The sequence below is a fragment of the Dermochelys coriacea genome, chromosome 16, assembly GCF_009764565.3.
Source record: "Dermochelys coriacea isolate rDerCor1 chromosome 16, rDerCor1.pri.v4, whole genome shotgun sequence".
NCBI classification, from domain to species: Eukaryota; Metazoa; Chordata; order Testudines; family Dermochelyidae; genus Dermochelys; species Dermochelys coriacea.
Genome location: NC_050083.1, coordinates 3302538 through 3319041, shown reverse-complemented (window position 1 = coordinate 3319041; position 16504 = coordinate 3302538). Strand labels below are relative to the sequence as shown.

General features: G+C 50.3%; 1 protein-coding gene across 16 annotated transcripts in view; it reads right to left on the bottom strand.

Moving 5' to 3' along the window:
- The window catches only part of RGS3 (regulator of G protein signaling 3), a 230755-nt gene that overhangs the window by 31856 nt on the left and 182395 nt on the right, over positions 1-16504 (bottom strand). The window contains exon 1 of one of the 16 annotated variants that reach the window (XM_043498557.1): positions 9397-10647. The exons of 13 other annotated variants lie outside the window; for them this stretch is intronic. In XM_043498557.1, coding sequence (XP_043354492.1) covers positions 9397-9603 — 207 coding nt within the window. In that variant the 5' untranslated portion in view covers positions 9604-10647. Of the gene's footprint in view, positions 1-991; positions 1531-9396; positions 10648-16504 lie in introns of those variants that run through there. 2 more of the 16 variants (XM_043498560.1, XM_043498559.1) reach the window with 2 other exon arrangements.

Sequence of the window (16504 nt, the reverse complement as noted above, 5' to 3'; positions counted from 1 at the left end):
TCACAACACTGTGAAAGAGACAATCACAAGGGCAGCGTATTCCAGACTAGACAGGATTGTGACACAGAGTTCATGCCTCTCATCTCCCAAAACTGCAACCCCCCTGCTGCCCAGGAGATGGAGCATCCTAGACAGCCTTGAAAACAAGCAACTGGGGGCAGGTAGCCTTCATGAACTGGCATGAACTTAGTCTCTAAGGTGCCACAAGTACTCCTTTTCTTTTTGCAAATACAGACTAACACGGCTGCTACTCTGAATCCATGAACTGGGTAACCTTCTCAGAGAATCACAGAATGGGATTGCATGGAACCTGATGCATATGCCCAGAGTTCACAGGGCATGCAGGGCTGTCAGGAGTTGGAAACCCCAAAGCAGAGGAATTCACCCAAGCAGTCAAGACTGTGCCAGCCTTCTGAAAGTGTCAGGACACATCAGAGCAGGATACAAACACCCTCCCAGCACCAAGCAGAGCGGAGCAGAGAGGCAGCTCTAACTGCATGCAGCATGTTCCTAGCAATCAGAGAAACACACTAAGAGGAAGAAATCTCCCCATGTGCAGCCACCTACAGTCACAGCACTGAGCCCGCCCTCCCCAAACCGCTGGCTTCATACACACCATCAAGAAATGGATTGTTGGCCCCAGCTACATTTTTCCTGTGTCCAACTCCTCCACCCTCCCCTTCTCTCCCAGATGAGATTAATAAAGCACACACACAACTGAATGCATCATGAAAGCTTACGCTCAAATAAATTTGTTAGTCTCTAAGGTGCCACAAGTACTCCTTTTCTTTTTGCGAATACAGACTAACATGGCTGCTACTCTGAAACACACAACTATATTTTCAAGGGGAGTTTGTTGAAGTGGTCAGTTTAAAGCTGGCTGCTAGATCACACACACATTTGATAAATGGCTGCAAAAGCAGTGAGCCCGCCAGCACTCCTTCCTGAGCAGCTTCACATTCCAGCAGAAAGCCCATTGTCTGCAGCTCACATTGTAAATGGTTACTTTTGCCACAGGATGGTTTCTCCAAAGGGCCCTGCTGGAACAGCCCAGCACTTGAGGGGAAACTGCAAACAGCCGCACTCCCTACAAACCCCAGCTCATTTCTCCCTTTAATACTATCGCTTTTCTTCTTTAATCCTGTGAAAGAAGATACCATTTGCAAGGTTACAAAGCAACAGTGAAATAGAACAGATTCCCCAATCAGAGACCAAAACCAGAACTGGAGCAGGGAGTCCTGACACCTTTTGATTTAAAATGACATTCCTGCTCCAAATTCTGGGTACATGCTGCCTCTCTGGACACTTCAAGCCCCAGCCAGTTCACAAAAGATCAAAGGCACAAACCACACACCACAAAACTTTCAGTGAAACACATACCAAATCTGTTCTCTCAGCAAGGAGCTGATCCCAGTTAGCAGCATCCACGTCTACCTGCAACAATACCCAACCTGCAGCTCTGCCCGCTGCATGAGAACTAGCAGCGCCCGTGCCCTATATATGTCCACATCAGAGCTTCAGTGGGATGCTAGCGCAGCAGCCAGCCTCTGCTTCTGCAGTTATTAATGTCCATGTCAAATGCTAGTTGAAGATGCACCAGCCTCTCCCCAGACAGCGCACTCCTTTGTGCCCATTGTTCTATTGAGAGCTCTGCTGGAGTTCCCCAGAGACACCATTACCTGCTGAGAAAAGGGAGGTGGATGACCACGGTGCCACTAGGCAAATCTATAGATCATATTTAAACTCCTTGCATCAGCTTTTCCAGCTTGTCCTGTCCTCAGGCGACACTAAGCAAGAGACCAGTTTTAGTGCTTCCTGCAAATAGAAATTCTGCCACTATGTTTCCAGACTACTTTCTACTGGAAAATGTGTGAAGTCTCTCAAACAGAAGGCCCTTAACCCCAGCAGTCCCTGCACGGTGCAACTGCCGCCCCGCTCACAATTCTTCACTCTAGGCCCCCTCGAGCCAAGGGAATCAACAAGCTACAAAGGGAGAAGAAAGCTGCAGTGCCCAGTGTGTTCACATTTTCTATGGTTTAATGTGCCCTAGAGCCACAGCTGCCAAACCAGGTGCCTGTTTCCCTTCTGCTGGCAGAGCCCAGTCCCCTTCTACTCCACACCCCTGTACACACGCCCAGGTACACACACATGTGTACACCCACAAAATGCTGCTAGACTTGCCACTCTGAGCAGCCCCGGTCCCAGAGCACGGGCATGGGGTGTGGCACTGGTGCTGTGCATCAGCACAAAGGAGCGCGCTGTCTGGGGAGAGGCTGGTGCGTCTTCAGCTAGCACCTTGCCAACTTCTCCATAGCCTTCTGCATTACAGTTATTTCTGGCTGGCTTTGCTCTGCCTCTGGCTGGCTGGGCAGGCAGAGAAAGCACCAGAGAGAGCCCAGCACATCTCAAACCAGGCAGAGGCAGTGGGTGACAGCTAACTGAGCAGAGCCCTCACTGATGAGCTGCCCTCCCCCTAGCCTGCTGATAACTGTTAACAGCAAGGCCAGATTCCAAATGCCTCTGCTAAATCTACCTCCCCTGGTATTATGTTGTATTGACTTGGATAGGCACATTGCCCTACAGGCTGTGGACTGACCACAGCTATCAACAGGCCATCCACTTCCGCTGTTTACCCAGCACTCTGCACAAGAGCCATAATTTCCATTAGCTTCTTGCTCCTCCCTGGCTGCGCTGATTACACAATGCACTCAGCTATCATTCAGCCCAACTTGAATGGAAACACATTTCCAGCCTTGGAAAGGGGCAGAGTTGGGCATGCTTGAGACTCAGCTCAATACGCAGCCATCAGCCTGTACATATAACCACCCCCCAAGAGATACAGCGGGGATGGTCCATGCTGTGGCATAGCAGAGCAGGGCATGAAATGCCTCATTGCCAAGCCTGGTCCAGCACCTCACATGGAGCTCTGGCTTCCTCTTGTTACCAACAGGAAATCTCACTAGCTCTGGTGTCTGCCAGCCAGTGCAAAACGCCCTGTACACACATTCACACACACTCCCTGACGTCAGACAGGCACGGGTTAGTGGCAGAATCTGGCCCCAGGGAGAGGCACCTTGAGCTGTACAAGGGTCCTGCATGGTCCTGGCACTGAGGCCCCAAGCAAGTTTGAAGTCTTGCTGCAGCCAGTGGGAGCTGCTCCCATTCACCCTGGAGAGCTGGCCATGACAACTGCCCCAGGTTCCTTGTGATCCAGGGGAACCCATGGCCACGCTCAGGGCTGTGCTGCAGTGTCCACAGCAAGATACTCTGGTCACAGACACTCATTTCAGGAGCATTTCTAGTGACAGCCCATAGAGAACTGCATACTGAGAGCACCTTCCAGCCCCCTCCCCCGACACACACACACACACACATTCCAAGGGGTGTCCAAATCCCTCCTCACTCTTCTCTTCTGCAGACTAAATAACCCCAGTTCCTTCAGCCTCTCCTCGTAAGTCATGTAGCCCAGCCCCCTAATCATTTTCATTGCCCTCCGCTGGACTCTCTCCAATTTGTCCACATCCCTTCTGTAGTGGGGGGGACCTAAACTGGATGCAATACTCCAGGTGTGGCTTCATCAGTGCTGAATAGAGGGGAATAATCACTTCCCTCGATCTGCTGGCAAAGCTCCTATTAATACAGCCCAATATACCATTGGCCTTCTTGGCAACGAGGGGGCACTGCTGACTCATATCCAGCTTCTCATCCACTGTAATCCCCAGGTCCTTTTCTGCAGAACTGCTGCTTAGCCAGTTGGTCCCCAGCCTGTAGCGGTGCATGGGATTCTTCCCCTTTAAAGATTCTTTTCCCATGTATTTATCAAGTTTCATTCAGTTATAAATATGTCTGTTTACCCGGGTTTGGAATAAAAGTCTATTTACGGAAACTTAATTCATCTTTATTTGTTCACAACATATGCTGGCTGGGGCTGACAGTGACAGATAACAGCAATAAGTGCATTTGCAATGTTATATTACTGCACACAGAGTACTTATTATAAGGTTCATACTGAGGTGCAAAGAATAATGCCAGGCATAGCATGCTACAGCAACACTCTTTACTGTGGCTCACTATTAAAATGACAAGGAGTCTGGTGGCACCTTAAAGACTAACAGATTTATTTTTCAGAAGTTGCATCTGAAGAAGTGGTTTTTTTACCCACGAAAGCTTATGCCTAAATAAATCTGTTAGTCTTTAAGGTGCTACTGGACTCCTTGTTGTTTTTGTGGATACAGACTAACACGGCTACCCTGATACTTGACACTATTAAAATGGTCTTTCAAAGCCTCCCTGAGCCATATTGCTCCCTGTCGAACTCTTCTTATAGCCCTTCTATCTGGCTGCTCAAAATCAGCAGCCAGCTGTTCCACTTCCTCCCTCCACCCCAGCGGAAATGCCTCCCCCTTTGCTTCACAGATGTTATGAGGCACACAACAGGCAGCTATAACCATTGGGATATTTTTTTCACCGAGGTCTAATCTTGTGAGTAGACAGTGCCAGTGACCTTTCAAAAGGCAAAAGCACATTCAACCGTCATTTTGCACCTGCTCACCCTGTATTTGAAGCTCTCCTTTCTGCTGTCAAGGTGGCGGTGTAGGGCTTTGTGAGCCACGGGAGTAAGGAGTAGGCTGGGTCTCCCAGGATCAGTTTTGGCATTTCAACATCTCCAATGGTAATCCTCTGGTCTGGAAAGAAAGTCCTTGCTTGCAGCTTTCTGAACAGGCCTGTGCTCTCAAGGATGTGTGCGTCACACACCTTCCCTGACCATCCCATGTTGATGTCAGTAAAATATCCCTGGTGATCCACCAACGCTTGCATTACCACAGAGAAGTGGCCCTTTCTGTTGATGTACTCTCTGGCGAGGTGGTCTGGTGCCAAAATAGAGCTGTGTGTGACGTCTATTCCCCCACTGCTGCAAAACTATCCATTATGCCTTGTACTTTGCACAGACTCACAGTCCTTCGTAGCAGGACACGATTAATAGCCCTGCACACTTGTATCACAGCAAGCCTCACGGTGGATTTCCCAACTCCAAATTGATTCCCGAGTGATTGGTAGCAATCTCGTATTGCAAGCTTCCACATGGTGATCACCACTCGCTTCTCCACTGTCAGTACAACTCTCATTTTGGTGTTACTGTGCCAGAGGGCTGGGGCAAGCTCTGTACATCCATGTGTGCAGAAATGTGGCCTTGCACATCTAAAAGTTCTGCAGCCACTGCTTGTCATCCCAAACCTGCATAATGATGTGATCTCACCAGTCGGTGCCGGTTTCTCGGGCCTAAAGCCAGCACTCCACCATCTGCAGCTGCTCCATGAATGCCAACAGCAACCTTGAATTGTTTCTTTCTGTGTCCTACAGCAAGCTAGCCTTCAAGGAATCGTCAAGTTCCCCACAGCTCCTCTCGTAGCTCTGCAAAATACTGCAGGATCAGGTGCCTCATGCTCGCAACGCTTATAACAACAGGGCACAGCTGTGCAGGATCCAGGCTTCACACATAGATGGCAGACATGCGAGTTTGCAGGGCTTTTGAAATGAGGCGCGAAACATTATGGGATGCAGATAAAATTATGGGATGGAGAAAACTTCATCAAGGGATGTTGAAACCATGTTCCCAGACACCCCTGCGAAACTCGTTTGGCCCCAGGATAGGGTGACTAGATGTCCCGATTTTATAGGGACAGTCCCGATTTTTGGGTCTTTTTCTCATATAGGCTCCTATTACCCCCCACCCCCGTCCCGATTTTTCACACTTGCTGTCTGGTCTCCCTACCCCAGGAGGCATTGCAAACCCTTCCCAAAACACTGCTAGCTGATGGCAAGTTACACAGTGGGATAGCTGCCATGGTGCACTGCTCTCTGCATTGATGCAAGCCCTGGTAATGAGGACACGGACACTGTCGACAGAAGGAGTGTAGTGTGGACATGCAGTGGCTGTATGTTGACGTAACTCAGGTCAACTTAATTCTGTCATGTAGACTTGGGCTGTGTAAATCACCAGACAGGAGAGGGACGTGAAGCACTGAGCTCCAACAGAAGAGGTTACGTTCTGCCTGACAAGGAAGGCCTATTGATGCCAGGTGGACTAGAATGAAATGTTGAGGAGGACAAAAGACTTTGTTGTTTACTTCTAACCCCCCAAAAAAGATGAGTCTTGCAAATGTATTCCTCCCATCAGCTGAGTTTGCAGCTCAAAGCATAAAGGGGAAAGGGAATAAAAACCCCTAACAAGAGGCAACTGGTTCTTATTGCTGTTTGGACTCTTGGGGGGGGGGAGGGGACGCTAGGTTTCTATGCGTAAGCAAAGGATCCCAAGTGCTTAACCTGGGTTAGCTCTAAAGGACATCTAGAGCTTGCTTATTATAGAAACTTCTATTACCTTTTGAAACTGCAGATTGTAACTCATTTGTACATGTACATTTACCTGCTTTAACCTCATAAATAACTCTTTCCTTTTCCTATTCATAAATCTGTATGTAGTTTATTACAGGATTGGCTACAAGCATTGTATTTGGCATGAGATCTAAGGTAGAATTGACCTGGGGTAAGTGACTAGTCCCTTGGCGTTGGAAGTAACCTGAATATTGCTGTGATTTGTGGTGTAAGGGACCATCTATCACAAAGGCAGGCTCACCTGGCTGGTGCGACAGATCAGAGTGCCCAAAGGGACTGTCTGTGACCCCACTTTTAGGCTATTATGGTGCCTGAGGAGTTTACACATGATAATTGGTTGTATAGAAGTATAGAACTCAATCTGTTTGCGGATTGTGCCCTGGTTCTTAACAGTCTGCCCTGAGGTTGGCGCTCATGGCTCTTAAGCCACTGCAGGACAGCTTGACACACTCCCCGTGCAGGAGCTGCCTGTAGTCCTGCTGGTCACACCACAGACTAGAGACCTGCCACTAGAAAGCTCATGTGAGCCTAGCCCCAAATCCAGGATCAGTTCCGGCTCCGCTTTTCTCCTCTTGATGCACTTTTGGAGACATTCCTGGGAGTTCTGCCAAAGCCAGGCAGCTAGCTACCATCCACAAACCGATTTCTGATCCGGCTAACCAGGTCCAGCTGTGGTGATTGCATTAGGTCTGAAAGCTGGTGCTAGTGAACACAATGACTGGGTGATAAATATCCCTAGCTGCTCCGTGCAGATGGTAAGGATGGAGTGGAAAAGGGGAACTGGAGAGTGTGTGGCCCTATCATCAGTAATCAAACTCAGCTCACCCCTTGGGGCTGGGGGAGCATGGAAGTCTCCATGGGAGGAAGAGCAAGAGGTTGCTTTTGGGGGAGGGGGGTGCCGTGACAGGGACTTGCTGCTCTCACTGCATGCTGGAGGTTGTAACCTGAGCTGAGCAGGGTACAGGATTCCAAGCTGGCTTTGCTCTTAGGGCATTCAAGGCATGAACTGGAGCAATTACTATAGCTCTGAGTGTTACAGCCCCTGATCCCAAAGCAAACCCTAGCCCCTTCCAATCTTTGGGTTGTAAATGCCAGAACTGACACTGCATGAGCACTGAATAACAAGTACCTGTTTACAACAGAGTCGTTGCACACCCAAAACATTCTGTATACTAATAGTGTGTGTGTGTGTGTGTGTGTGTGGTAAGTCCCCACATATGGAAATACTCACACATGCACACAGGGAAATGCACAAAGAGAAATGCACACACATGTGCACACAGGGAAATGCACAAACAGGGAAACGTGCACATACAGAAATGCATAGTGCACACATGCACACACAGAGCAATGTGCATGTGCAAACCCAGGAACATGCATAAAAACACACACGAATGCACACGTGTGCACACAGAAAAATAAACAAATGTGTACGCACACAGCAAAATGCACATATGCATACACACCCAGAGAAATGCACAAACACACACACACACGCCAAGATATGCATGGACACACAAACACACACACACACGAAGGGAAACACGCATGTGCATACATACAGTGAAAGGCACACTTGTACACACAGGGAAATATGTGCATGTATACACACTGGGAAGTGCACATGCATATACATGTGTGTATAGAGAACTGCAGACGTGTACACACAGAGACACACACGCACACATACACACAGGAAATGCAAAAGCATGTGCAGAACCAGGGAAATGCACACATGTGCACATGCACACACAGAGACTGAGACACAGGAGAGTCTGTCCCTTTCAGGCTGACTACGCTAGCCTGTCCACCCAAGCACCATGTCTGACCACAGGCTTCCACCTTCAGCACCCCAGAGCATACAGAGACTGCCAAGCTCAATTCCCTTAAACACCTTTCAGTCTATGATATTTGGCTGCCAGCACTCCCTCATTGCTCTGCGGGGCCGTGGAGTGTCTGTCACAGGAGCTGCACGAGGCCGGGTGGGAAAGTTGTAGATGTCACAATGTTTAGTAGTGCAGTTCCCATATACAGGGCAGGATGCTGGGTCAGTGCATTACAATACAGTGCCATCAGGCAGCGATGCAGAGTCACGCCCCAAGCTTTATTCACGAGGTGCAGGTATGGCACCAGGAGAACGCTGGGACCATAGCCAGGGCAGAGTGCAGCAAGGAAAAACAAGGACACAACTATCGTGAAGCAGGGCAGAGCCCTGAGCTCTTAGTGCAGTATCTCACAGAGCTGTTGTCAAAAGGGTCCCCACCCCATCACCACACAGAATAAGGGGAGCCAACACCAGGCAGAAAGAACAAGGGCAGGACCCAAAGCTACTGAAAGCCTGGTGCTTGGCATGTGCCCTAAAGCCACATTCCCACCGCATGTCGCCAAGGTGCCTGCTCTTACAGAGTAGAAAGCTCAGGCACATGGAAGTAAAATGTCTGTCCCTGATGCACACAGGAAATCCGTGAGAGTCAGATCCCCGACTCCCACCTTGCATGCTACCTGCTACCCACTGCAGCCCTCCAGTACTCTGAAGTCAAGCCCCAATGGGATCCTGGGATCCCAGTTAGTCTTGCAGAGGAGAGCAGGGGGTCCCCAAGGTTTGCACATTACTATCCTGTTCCTGTACTGCCTCGTTTCCTCGTCACCTGTCAGAGTGCTGGCAGAGGGGGCAGAGCAAACCTGGCCTGTCCTTGAGCCAGCACTCCTATGGATTCTGCAGCCCGCTCCAACAGCCCTGTTGGTGGGAAGGGTGTACCACTGGGACACCCCTGATGGGAACCAAGCATGGGTTTATGCTGAAGTGCCGGATGGCATTAGCAAACACTGCTGCTCACAGCCATACCCTGCCCCAGCCCCTGTTCTGACAGTTTACTACCAAGTTAGATAGAGAGGTGGTTTGTTAGCTTCCCATCCATCAGGCAACTGAGTGGACAACGTCCCACCCTCCTCCTGCTCCTGAGAATAATCCCCCAGCAATACTGCTCATGCTGGGATACATACCAGCATCTGCAGCCACCTTCCCAGAGTACAGGAGAAAGGGGACAGGACACAGCTGAGGATGCTTGCAGGGCTTGGCCCAGGGACCCCTGTCCCGCTGTCCACAGCCACTGTGCTGTCTCCAGCGTAGAGCAGCTCCCTGGCACTGCCTGGCAATTGTGCACCTGAGAGAGTCACTGCCACAGAAAGCGTGAGAGAGGCGGGGGACATCCCTGCTGGTGGCAGAGCCAGGCCAGTCTCACGCCACTACCTTGCCAGCGTGCTAGAAAGAAGGAAGCTTTGGCAAATACCTCAGAACGGACTCAGAAGGCAGCAAAAGGAGAGACCAGCCCTCCTTTCTGTGGCAAGCTTCTCCCCTTTGCTGGGAGGGCTGCACTTAAGCAGGATTTTATTGTCCTCATTAAATCACATCATTGGATTAAACCAGTTCAGCCTTTGCCAGAAACCAGCCAATTCAAATGATGCTCAGGACTCCAGAGCGGCTCAGTCCCCCGTGTGGCGGGCACCGCTTTCTCTGGCTCACTATTACCAGCCCTTCCCAGGGTTCATAGGAGCAAACCTGAGGTTTTAAAAATGCCTCCTTCGGGGCTGAAACAGAAAGAGCCGGAGGCTGCTCCAGTCTCCACTAGGCTTCCATTTCTTCCTGTGGAGAGAATAAGCCCATGTATGGAGTGTGTGAGGGATCAGCGCTGCTCCAGACTTGGACACAAGCATGGCAGACAGTGCCAAGGAAACAGCATGGTCATTTGCCGGAGGGGAAAGAACAGGTTTCAGGACGACTTTAGAAGCAGCCTAAGAAAACACACAAATGAAACTGGAGACAGAATTCTCCAGCCCCTGGCTGTTCCAGGATCTGCACAGCAAGTAGGATGAGTTATCTCCCCCAACGTACACTACAGCATACCTTGGGATTCAGAGAGAGCCAGCCACTTCCAGCCCCAGCCAGTGAATCCAAGTGGCTTGGGGTGCACAGCCCAGCCGTTCCAGGGCTCTGTCATTCACACACCAAAGCTCAGCTCCACTTGCAGAACTTTGAGCTTTTCACTCTGAGGCTCGGTAAGCAGGAATGTGCAACAGGAACTGTCCCAGGAGCTTGCATCCTGTCTGCAATCTGTCACTGAGCAGAGGCACCATATGGCAGGGGAAGGTCACAACTTCTACACACCTGAGATCTTGCTGGAGTTGGTTGATTCCAGCCAAACTCCTGCAGTTACCTTTGCTGGTGACAGGTGCATGACTGACAGTCCTGGTCCTCCTTTCATCCAGAGATCAGGCAGCCCCGTGAGCACCTCCCACCAGCACCCTTCAGTGACCTCACCCCTCACCATCTTTGGGGTGGGATCAGAGCAGTTGCATGTTTCCTTTAAGGCCTATCCGACTCTTGGTCTTTCTCCTGAGCTCCCATTGGTCACTTCAGAGGATCTGTGCCCAGCTGCATCAACAGCAAGTGGGGAGCCAGGACAACATGGAGACAAGGTCCCTGGCCCAGTGTAGACAGCCAATGGACGAACGCAGGAGAGGGCACAGGGAGCGGGGAGGGCTGGGTGAGCAAGTGGGGATGTTACCATGAGCAGGGCTCGCTCTGCCATGGCTGTGTGGATTTATTTATTACTGGTTCCTCTGCAGGGAGGATTGGGGATGAAGGCTGCTTTGGGGGAGCCTACCCCAGAGGATAAAGGGTCCGTAATTCGCTTTACAGTCCCTTGAGCTCCCCAGCTCCACAATCAGCATGTGGCTCTATTGGATAACATGGGTTATGGTCCAGCCTGGGGTGGGGGGTGGACGAAGCGGGGCGGAGAAGAGGGAGAGAGTGCAATGGGGTCAGTGCATTAGTGGGGGAGAGAAGGGGGCAGAGTGGAGGCTGCACCTCAGGTCTCCCTGGGCTGGGCCGTGGAGGGCTCTCTCTCCATGGCTCTGTGCTCTCTGTGTGCCTAGCTTTGCTCCTCTGGCATGCACTAGGTATAAATGGGATCCTCCTGCAAAGGGAGGCACCCCAGGATCACTGGAATGGGTCAGCTATCCCTAGGACCCCAGGTCCTAGCCTGCACTCAGAGCAAAGTACTCAGGAAGCCCACTGGATATCACTGGAAGACAAACAGGTTACTGTCTCGTTGGCCCCAGGCCACCCTGGTGGGATCCCAATTCTGAGCTTCTGAGGGCCAGCCACCTTTCTGACAAGAGCCCAGTGCCAGCCACAGACATAGCAGAAGGGCCATATAATCGGGGAGGCCTCTGCGATTACTGTTCCTGAGGATTCAGTGGAGAGCAGAATTCACCATCCCAGAAGCGGATGGGCACTGCTCCCTCTGCTCACCAGGGTGCCCAAGATTTCATGGAGTTCTTCACGCCTTTCAGAGTGGGCATGAGCTGGCCAGCAAGATCCATCCCCTCACGCTGACCCCCAGGACCCACATGTGCTCTGTGCTTGGGCAGGACCTCTGCCCTCCCCTACCCAGCCTGCTAGGCTCTTAGCTTCCCTTGCAGCCCCTTCCGACCAGAGCTCCAGAGAGGTGTACTTGAACAGAGGTAGGGAGGTGGGTGAGGAGGGCCAGGCAAAGAGGTGGGGGGCCAGGTGAGGAGGCAGGGGGGCATTGGCAGGAAGCCAGGTGAGGGGGGACGAGCAAGAAGGCAAAGGGCCAGATGATGTGGGAGCGGGTTGGGGTGGGGAAATAGAGGATGGGTGAGGGGAGCAGGGTGAGGAGACAGGGGTTGGGTGAGGGGAAAATGGTTTAGAGGGGAGTGGGTGAGGGGAGAGGAGTTGGGGGCTGGGTGAAGGGGAATCAGGAGCGGAGGCGGGGGCCAAGTGAAAGAGGATTGGGTGAGCAGAGATGGGGGCCAAATGAAGGGGAATTGGGAGCAGAGGTGGGGGCCTGGTGAAAGGGGATCAGGAGCGGAGGTGGGGGCCAGGTGAAAGAAGAGATGGAGAGCAGAGATGGGAGCCTGGTGAAGGGGGAGCAGCTCTGAAAGCAGCGCAGAAGTAAGGATGGCACGGTATGGTGTTGCCACCCTTACTGCTGCCTGCAGAGCTGGGCGCTTAGTCAGCAGCCACCACTCTCTGGCCCTCCAGCTCTGCAGGCAGCAGTGCAGAAGTAAGGATGGCATAATATGGTGTTGCCACCCTTACTTCTATGCTGCTGCTGGCGGGGCACTACCTTCAGAGCTGAGCACCTGGCCAACAGCCGCCACTCTCCGGCCGCCCAGCTCTGAAGGCAGCGCAGAAGTAGGGGTGGCAATACTACGACCCCCCCAAAATAACCTTGTGACCCCCTTGCAACTCCCTTTTGGGTCTGGACCCCGAATTTGAGAAATGCTGGTCTCCCCCGTGAAATCTGCATAGCATAGGGTAAAAGCACATAAAAGACGAGATTTCATGGGGGGGAAGACCAGATTTCACAGTCCATGAGGCGTTTTCATGGCCATGAATTTCACACACACACTGCAATGACTCAAGAGCAGCTACCAGCTTCCAGGGACCCAGGACCCATTGTCCACACTAAACACTGTTAATTTTGCTTAATTAGAGCCAATGTTTTTCAGCACATGCCAAGGCCATCTGAGGCAGTGGAGCTGGAAGGGGGAGTAACCAGCAATTGAGAGTGAGGTGCAGACAAAGAAACCTCAGATAAGAGTCAGATTGTCACATCAGGGTCATTTTTAATGACCTGTCAATAAAAAGAGTTTGATGAAGTTTCTTGCTGCTAGCAGCATTAAGAAGTAAAGGCACAGGCTTCTGCTCCCAGTCTGAAGCTTCTTGGAGTGACCAAGGCAATCAGCCCAAAAGTCAGCCATGAGTGCTCATTGAAACTCAGTGGTTTTAAGGTGCTGCCGCTGGGGCACATCACAGTGGGAATGCACTACAGTCACAACGCATAGTTCAGGGCACTCAGCAGGGATCAGTATTCACCCTGTAATGCAGCTTTAATCACAGTGACCGACACTGCAAGGGGGGTCAAAAGAAGCACGGTCCAGAGGGAGAAAATACTTTGCCCTCGGGCTTCACAGACATCTCTTTATTTCCCCCACTGTTTTCATCCATTGCTGCTGGAAGGTATCAGACCGAGAGCCCTACAGAGCAGATACTGTCAGCTTCACTGGCTGCTAATTGGTGTCTGTTGTGCTATAGATACCTGACCACAAGGAACTGGACTGAAACCAGCAATTCACACAGGCCACCACTGGACAGCTAGAAAGTACTTTGATTCAAGGGTGGAACTGAACCTACAATCTAGAGACAAAAAGGCCCTGTGCACTAGTGATCCACCCACTGAGCTGGTCAACCTGTTGACAAAGCAGCAGACACAAACAGGCACAAGCAACTTACTTCAGGCACTGCCTACACCATGCAATCTTGACAATGTTTTTTTCAGCCATTTTTTCAGCTGTATGAATCAGCCGTTGTACCACAGTCAAAGCAGAGAAGCTACAGTCTGAATGGACATGGAGACTGTGCGACCCTGTCACTCCTGAAGCTGAGCCATCCAGATCAGGATGGGGTGAGCTTTCGCTGCATCTCATCTCTAGCCAGACAGCATCAATCTAAAGGAAACTGGCTGATTTCACACAAACCTAGAAAGTAACTACATGGTTCCTATTTCTAAGCAAACTCCCCTCCCTTTCGATTCTGTTCCCGTTTCAGCCAGTCGAGCCATCATCTCCCCGTAGGAGTGGCCACTGCACTTTGGTTCCTCAGCGGTGACGCAAACCCTCTATCACGTAAACACAGCAAGGATACCTAAGTGCTGATCTGGCCTCAAGACACCCCTTCCCTTGGTAGGATGCACTCCAGGCCCAAGCTCAGCCTCTCACAAGCTGTGCCAGCACATTTCAGCTTTTGGTTACCAGCACATTAACATGCTGAAGGGGGAGCTACTGATCAGCCCACTCCCTCAGGCCATGCCCACAAAGAGCTGGGTGGAGACAATGCCCCACAATGTGGCTAGAATGAGCAGGAGGCGCACCATGTGCTGAGGAGGTACGTTCACTCTAAATCCATCTTCTCAGGAGTTCCCTGTGGGGCTGACCTTTCATAGGCTTGCTCTCAGCCCCTTTGCTGCCCCCTGGCTAGGCAGCAGGAGATGTGGGGGCCTTATGAGGAAGGTTCCCGGTCGGCACAGAGATTGGTGCCATGGAGTCAGGTTTTTCTTGGTGCAGTGTGTTTACAGCATGTGCTTGATGTGCCATTTCCTTGAACCGCGGTGCTAGCAAAAGGCACAGCTCCTTCTGGCAGATACCTGAGCTAAAGCACCACTGCATTGGCCCAGTCTTTGGTCTGTCTCTCTCTCCAGTTCTCTCCTGGGATCTCATAAAACTCATTGCTTAATACGGAGTGCCTTGCTCCAACCCCTGGGCTTTACAACCAGGAAAGACCGCCTCACCCAAGGCTGCTCATTAAGAACCCCATGGCTTGGAAAGGGGAGCCTGTGCATCTACCCTCCCTTAGGGCTACTGCTTTGTAACAGAAAGGTACCCCAGATCTGCAGCTGCTCAGCAAAGGAGAACGCTTGAACCCATGCAGTCTCCTTAAGGAAGGTCTGGGGCTGAAACATCAACTCCCCCTTAGCATGCAAACCACTAGTACCTCTTGCCATAGCTGTATTGTGGAAAACCCCTCCAGCCATCTGAGCTATCTGAAGGAGGAAGGGGTTTCTTGTTAATGAGAGTTTTTCTTACACTCTGGTAACTCAGAACTGGCTTTGCTTTAAACCCGCAAACCCTAAACCTGAGCTGGTGACTCCAAAACCAGATGCCCTCAAAGCCATAGCAGTTTGGGAATTGCTTTCTGAGCTAACATGGTGCATTTGTTCCTCACCAGCATGACCCACCAGACTGTGCTGCTCTGGATGTCCACATACATGGATATTCTTCACTATAAGTGATTCTACCAAACACCACAAAATACAGACAAGGAGGCATGGGTTAGTTTGGCCCCGGCAGGCTTTCAGCCCTGAGAATCTATCTAGTTATCAACTCAAAAACTGTTGCATCCAACACAGGGGAATTTTATATTAGACCTTGCTTTGATGGATAAAGAGAAATTGATCACAGACCTAAAAATCAGTAATTGCCTATCTTGATTTGATCACATTTGTTATCTGCAAACACAATACAGTCCACACCAATAATCATAGAAGTGTAGGACTGGAAGGGACCTCAAGAGGTCATCTAGTCCAGTCCCCTGCACTCATGGCAGGATTACTTAATAACTAGACCATCCTCTGACAGGTGTTGGTCTATCCTGATCTTAAAAACCTCCAATGACAGTGATTTTACAACCTCCTAGGCAATTTTTTCCAGTGCTTAACCATCCTGACAGTTAAGAAGTTTTTCCTAATGTCCAAACTAAACCTCCCTTGCTGCAATTTAAGCCCACTGTTTCTTGTTCTATCATCAGAGGTTAATGAGAACATTTTTTCTCCCTCCTCCTTGTAACAACCTTTTATGTATTTTTAAATTGTTATCATGTCCCCTCTCAGTCTTTTCTTCTCCAGACTAAATAAACCTACTTCTTTCAATTTTCGCACATAGGTCATGTTTTCTAGACCTTTAATTATTTGTGATGCACTCCTCTGGGCTTTCTCCAATTTGTCCACATATTTCCTGAAATATGGTGCCCAGAACTGGACACAATATTCCAGTTGAGGCCTAATTATCGTGGAGTAGAGTGGAAGAATTACTTCTCATGTCTTGCTTATAACACTCCTGCTAATACATCCCAGAATGATGTTTGCTTTTTTCTGCAAGTGTTACACTGTTGACTCATATTGAGCTTGTGATCCACTATGACCCCCAGATCCCTTTCCGCAGTACTCCTTCCTAGGCAGTCATTTCCCATTTTGTATGTGTGCAACTGATAGTTCCTTCCTAAGTGGAGTACTTTGCATTTGTCCTTATTGAATTTCATCCAATTGACTTCAGACCATTTCTCCAGTTTGTTCAGATTATTTTGAATTTTAATACTATCCTCCAAAGTACTTGCAACCCCTCCCAGCTTGGTATCTTTATAAATGTACTCTCTATGCCATTATCTAAACTATTGATGAAGATACTGAACAGAACCAGATCCAGGACCAATCCTTGCGGGACCCAACTCTTTATGCCCTTCCAGCTTTAC